A 5,709-nucleotide genomic window follows, 5' to 3' on the forward strand; every position below is an offset into this window, starting at 1 on the left:
CGGTGACGGTCGTCGCTCCGTACGGCAGAAGAGCATTGGCGTGTGCTGTGAGGTAGAGAAGTGGCCGATTCCAAAGGGATCCGTGGAGATGTATCTCAGGTGCAGGAGCTGGATGCTGTAGGGAATCCTCAAGAAGAGAAACATGAAATTCAGAGTGAAATCGCAAATGCACGTCAATGCTATACCTGTGATTTGCCAACATGAACCCGGAGCTTGCCACAGCGCTCAGTTTTGTGACCCTCCGTGTCACTACAGTCTGGTTTTTTGCTGGGTTTGCTAATTATTGCCAGTGCAGGCGTTATAATCACCTGGGCGCTCGGCTTCTGCTGTAAGATTTTGATTGAAGACAAAAGGAACGAAATCACATTGTTATTGTCCTCTTCCAAATCAGCAGGTTAGTGGTTAGTGCTCACCTGGTTTAGGTGCAGAGTTACGGGGCTCTAGTGCTTGGCAGCGGTTTTAAACCCCAAATTAAAGCTCATCTCACGGGTGACGAAAGCGTTTGCGGCGAGGCAGCTGCTCTTGCTTGCTGGCCGGTTGGAAACGTTAGCTGCTCGGTGTTGGTGGCAGGAATCGTGGCCTCCCGGCCCTCTGACCTGATCTGTGGTTTGTTTGAACGAACTTCAGAGATCCAGGATGCATCAGGAAAAGCCTTGTCGGTTTAACAAAAGCTGACTTTGAAGTCTCTTATTTAAATAACCAGAGGTAATGAAAAGCGTGAGTAATGCGGGAGAGCGGAGTTCGGTGCCTGCTCTGAACCGCGTCTCATTGAATTTGCCACCAGCGTTTTCTGTAGGTCCAGAGAAGAATGAGAAGAGGAAATTGAAAGCGATTTACACTCCGTAAGTAGGGCAGAGCTGGAATTCTGCGGATGTTTTCCATGATGGAAATACATCTCTCTGCCTTGGGTGAGAAGTTGAGGCAATTCTATTTGATACTTGGCACTCCGGGGAGGTGGGTTGGTAGATTCTCAGCAAACCCAGAGGTTTTTTTTGCTGTGACATGTCCTGTTTTGTTGGTGTCTGTTCAGCTGGCTGGGAGACAAGGCAGCTGGCAGGCTGGATTTTCCCTCCTGTTCCACTCGGTGCGTGAGCGGTGGATCCGTTACGGTTACTTGCACGGTTTGACGTGATGGGATTTAGTGTTTTCGTCTTTGTTTTTCTTCCTAGTCCCTGGAGGATAGTGGATGACTGCGGAGGCGCTTTCACGATGGGAGCGATAGGAGGTGGCATTTTCCAAGCTGTCAAGGGATTCAGAAATTCCCCGGTGGTAAGTAAAAACCGTTTGAGAGTGTGTTCAGAGCGCAGGCCGGCTCTCTCTGCCCATCGACAGGGAACCTGCCCATCCAAGGGTGAAGGAGAAGAAATCCCTGTGCAGGGAGCGGGACTGATGAACGGCACGTTGTTCATCCGGACCAGGAGGGTGCATCGCAGGCTCAGGATCCAGCTGGGTCCTTCATCTTTCCTGGTAACGGTTCTGTTCCCCCCGTTTGGTCCGATGGCAGCAGCGGGACGCTGGCAGCCAGCTGCCCTCCCTCGCTGAGGGATGTCTCCCTCGGGATAAACACCAAAGTTAAAGTTCAGCCAATACGAGTCAGTTGAGATGTTTCCCCTTTGAGGATTTCTGCTGTGAACGTTTTCCTGTAAACCTCTTGTAGGTTTGATAAAATTTGTTAGAATAAGATCCTATTTCTGCTTGAACGTTTGTTTTAAAACTTTTCTCTGGCTTCATATAACAGGGGTTTTTGATGTTACTGTGTGACAGTTTGCCTAAAATTTATTAAGAAGCCAACAGTTTGAGGTAGGTTTTGTAAATAAAGTTTCCAAACTAGTCAGATCCTGCAGATTGACCAGGACTGTGTGCTTAACTGCATCCTTCATTTTGCTCCAGACTTGTTAAGGAAGCCTGTCTATGTTCCTGAGCGCTTATATCAAAAATAAAACTTGAGTGTGTGTTCTTTAAATCTTCTTGGGCAAATACACGGTCCTCATTCTGGGGGGTCCTGGTGGCAGGGTTAGTGCTAGACGCCGGAAGGCTCAGCACCACGTTTAGGAGCTGAATTGCTGGATTCTCTTTGTTATTGAGACCGAGCTGATGGGACAAGGATTAAATGCTCCACCTGAGCAGCAGGAAGGACTAAATTTGGGATGCGTGAGGTTGCTGCTGCCAGCTGAGCACACTGCTCCTGGTCTGCGGGCATCTGCGATAGGATTGTGATGGTTGGGCTAAACTAGAGAAAATACTGATGGCAGTGTAACGTGCCAGCACATGGTTTTCCTCCCGTGGCACAATTTCTCCGGGTGGATTTCCTGAGTCTCCTCCCTGCATTACCTGCCCCTGATTCCACTGTTTCTTCCAAACTGTGTCAAGTGATCGGGCATCAAATGGGAACAAAGAAATAATAGTAATCATCGTCATAATACACACGAACAAGAAATCCTGCTCAAAGTGTTCCTTTAAACATCTCGTTTCCTCCACCACTAGATTGGACTCAAACTCGCATTGTTTCATGCCTGGTGGCTGTAATTAATTTCTGGCATGTTCCAAGGCAGCGATAAAGGCTAAAGCGTGCAGAAATGCAGTTTCTGTCGGCTCCTAATCGCAGCGGTTGAGGGAGTTTAGAAATTCGTGGGGCCTGTAGTGAGTTTGTGCTGCATCCAGTCAGCTTGGCTGCAAGACTTTTTAACTGTCGTTTCTCTTTCGTTGTAGGGTGTGAACCACCGGCTGCGGGGAAGTTTGACAGCTATTCGAACCAGAGCTCCACAGCTGGGAGGTAATGAATTTTGGAGTGGTGTTGCAGTCAGCTGGCTGTTGGTAGATAACCCAGTTTGGGACTGGAACGTGGTACGAGTGACACCTGGGGGTGGGTTTCAGTGGGGTTTGTTAGTCCAAGCAGTGAGTGAATACGGTTCTGATGCATCTAGAATTAGTTTGGTGGGGAGGAAACGTGCTTGTGTTCATGGAGAGATAAGCCAGGGTTCATAATTTTGTCATATTTTAACCAGCTCTGCACAGAGCTGCCTGGAGCCTGTGCGTTGTGCTCAGGGTTTGAAAAACAAACCAAATGGACTCGTTAAAAGAAACGATCCAACCTGGAGAAACGTGAGGTGGTTGGCTGGGATTTCAGGCCATCCCCTGGGGTCAGCAGGATACATCTCAGTCGTTTTTGCAAAGTCAATTGTGTGCGTCAAAGTCTAAAAATGGCAAAACTGCATCTTGAGGCGAAATGCCATCGTGATCTCTGGAAGGTGACAGTGCGGCCGTTCTGCCCAGGAAATGGAATGAGCACGTTACAGGAGAAAATGGGAGCGTGGTGCTGAGCACAGCAACATCGGCTGCAGCAGAACTGCTGAAAAATCGGGGCCACAGGCTGGAAAGGCTCGGCGGCCGCAGGCTGTGGTGACTGCGCAGGGAGGAATCCATCCACCTCCCGGCTCTTGGCTGATATTAAGCCAGTAGGAGGTGTTAGGACACCTCAGGTTAAGGAATGCTGAACTTTACATTGTAGTTTTCCCAAAATGAGTCTGGAGATCAATATTTGTTTATCATACACATTACTGTTTAAAGACTTCAGAATTTGCATTTTGAAAATTGTTGTGGTCTCTCTGCATCTGCCGCGCAATAGGGACCAGCACCGACCTTCGGAGATGGCAGGAGCGAGCAGGCTGGGGATGAGGTGTGACATTGCTCTGCGTCATTCTCTATGAGGAAATATGTTAAAAAGTGAAAAATACAAAGTTCCCTGAGCTAATCTGGCTTTATTAGGATGGGATTTCTGTTGTAATCACTGTTGGATAAGCTTTCTGTCGTTAAGTATAAATCAGTGAGGTTCTATTTTTCTCTGTGTTGATTTTAAAGCAGGTTTGGTTCTTTGTGAGTCTCAATATCCTTCTGTGCCTGAAAGTGAGCACTAATGCTGCGGTGTGGCTGGCTACTCTGCCTTCTCTAAACCGGTTTGTGTCTTTTTTTTTTTTCCAGGTAGCTTTGCTGTCTGGGGAGGTCTGTTCTCCATGATTGACTGCAGCATGGTCAGAATGAGAGGGAAGGAAGATCCCTGGAATTCAATCACGAGCGGAGCCCTGACCGGAGCCATATTAGCTGCAAGAAGTAAGAAACTGAGAATATCAAGAAGTTGCAAAACTTCAGTACTCTAAGTACAGTTCTTGTCATTGCAGTGAAGCACGGGTCTGTGATTCCCAAATTGGAATTTATTTTCTCAGAGAACTTGAAGATAATCTGAAACTTTTGTTCTGTGCTTAAAGATTATTTTCTCACGCATCACTGGCGTTCCTTTGTTTCCTTGAGGGAGGGGAGTTGCCCAATAATTATCCTTTTATTGGTGACGCTAATGAGGCTTCATGGATGCAAAAATACTGCTGCTGGCTCTGCTTCTGGGAGAGATGAAAGAGAGCAGCTCTAATATGCAAAGAAGTAAAAAGCATTGTTTTGTGCTTTTTATTTGTAGATGGCCCCGTTGCCATGGTGGGATCTGCTGCCATGGGAGGAATTCTCCTGGCTTTAATTGAAGGAGCTGGTATTCTCCTGACAAGATTTGCCTCCACGCAGTTCCCGAACGGTAAGGAGCCATTGAGCTACGAGCCATCGGGCTATGCTATCGCAGGGCTTTCACTGCGCCGACTTTCCTGATGGACCTCTTCCAGCCATTGCTCTGATCCCGGAATAAATCCACTCTGCCCGTTCCGGCTTCTGAGGCTGCAGGAAGCCAAGGAGGAGCCACATGTTGAGACAGTGTGTCATCAGCTCCATCTGTCCCTGCTGTCCCTGTCCCCTGCTGCAGCCACACAGCCGGTCAGGAGATGGCAGCAGTGTTCTAGTCGGTGGAGGGTGACACCAGAGGTTTGAGGGAACAGGGAGCAGGCAGGAGGAATGGTTCTGGCAGGCTGGCTGTGGTCTGGTGTGATGTGAGGGTTTGAATGAGGTGAGAAGGATCAGCAGGCAGATAAAGAACAAATTTCAAAGAGGGCTGGAGGTGGTGGTGTTTCTTTTTCTAAACTGCCTCGAAAACTAGATCCCCCCTTTTTTTCTGTAAGGAGAATGCAAGCTTAGGTGTCAGCCATTTGTGTACATACTCGTCTGTGCAAAATCCTTACTACCCCTGTCCCCCCACCCGATCTGGGGAGGAACACAGACAGAACCCCCAGTGTTGGAAGGATTACCAGCAAACCACTAATTCCTGAGAGGCTTCCTCTCTCACGTTGGTTCGCTGACGTTCTTTGTTCAGTCTAACTTGTAACATTTTCTCTTCTTAATACAAAGACATTTTAAAAGGACTCTGCTTTAGAGAAAGGGTATCATCTGTCCATCACAATTTATTCTCTCTAGAACTGGCAGCCAGTAACCATGTTGCTTCCCTCCAGCAAAGCGTCAGGCAGAGGGGTCGGGAGGCTGACTCCACAATGAGTTGTTCCGTTTCACTGCCTTGCTTTATTGTCAGGCAAGTTACCATGGGGAAACCTTTCCAGAGCAGCTAAGGTCACCCGAAGGGCAATAAGGGACAGGTTTCCAGCTCTGTTAGTGACTGAAAACTTTACCTACCTCATGCTCTGGACATTGGTTTTTGCTCTTGCAGGAGCCCAGGTCCACAATTGAAAATGTCCAGTGATGGCTCCCATGGGAAATGTGCCAGCAGCAAAAGTGAGGGCTGATTGTCACCTTCCCCCAGCACTGCATTTACAGCCACACCAACAT

The 5,709-nt window shown here is 48.2% G+C and overlaps 1 protein-coding gene across 1 annotated transcript in view; it reads left to right on the top strand.

The window, feature by feature from the left end:
• The first annotated feature begins 1,170 nt into the window (after positions 1-1,170).
• Positions 1,171-5,709, top strand: part of TIMM17A (translocase of inner mitochondrial membrane 17 homolog A (yeast)) — a 5,497-nt gene continuing 958 nt past the window's right edge. Inside the window, exons 1-4 of the mRNA XM_010087179.1 lie at positions 1,171-1,269; positions 2,710-2,773; positions 3,979-4,107; positions 4,466-4,576. Coding sequence (XP_010085481.1) covers positions 1,210-1,269; positions 2,710-2,773; positions 3,979-4,107; positions 4,466-4,576 — 364 coding nt within the window. The 5' untranslated portion in view covers positions 1,171-1,209. The remainder of the gene's footprint in view (positions 1,270-2,709; positions 2,774-3,978; positions 4,108-4,465; positions 4,577-5,709) is intronic.

This window comes from Pterocles gutturalis, unplaced genomic scaffold (assembly GCF_000699245.1).
Source record: "Pterocles gutturalis isolate BGI_N339 unplaced genomic scaffold, ASM69924v1 scaffold49156, whole genome shotgun sequence".
NCBI classification, from domain to species: domain Eukaryota; kingdom Metazoa; phylum Chordata; class Aves; order Pterocliformes; family Pteroclidae; genus Pterocles; species Pterocles gutturalis.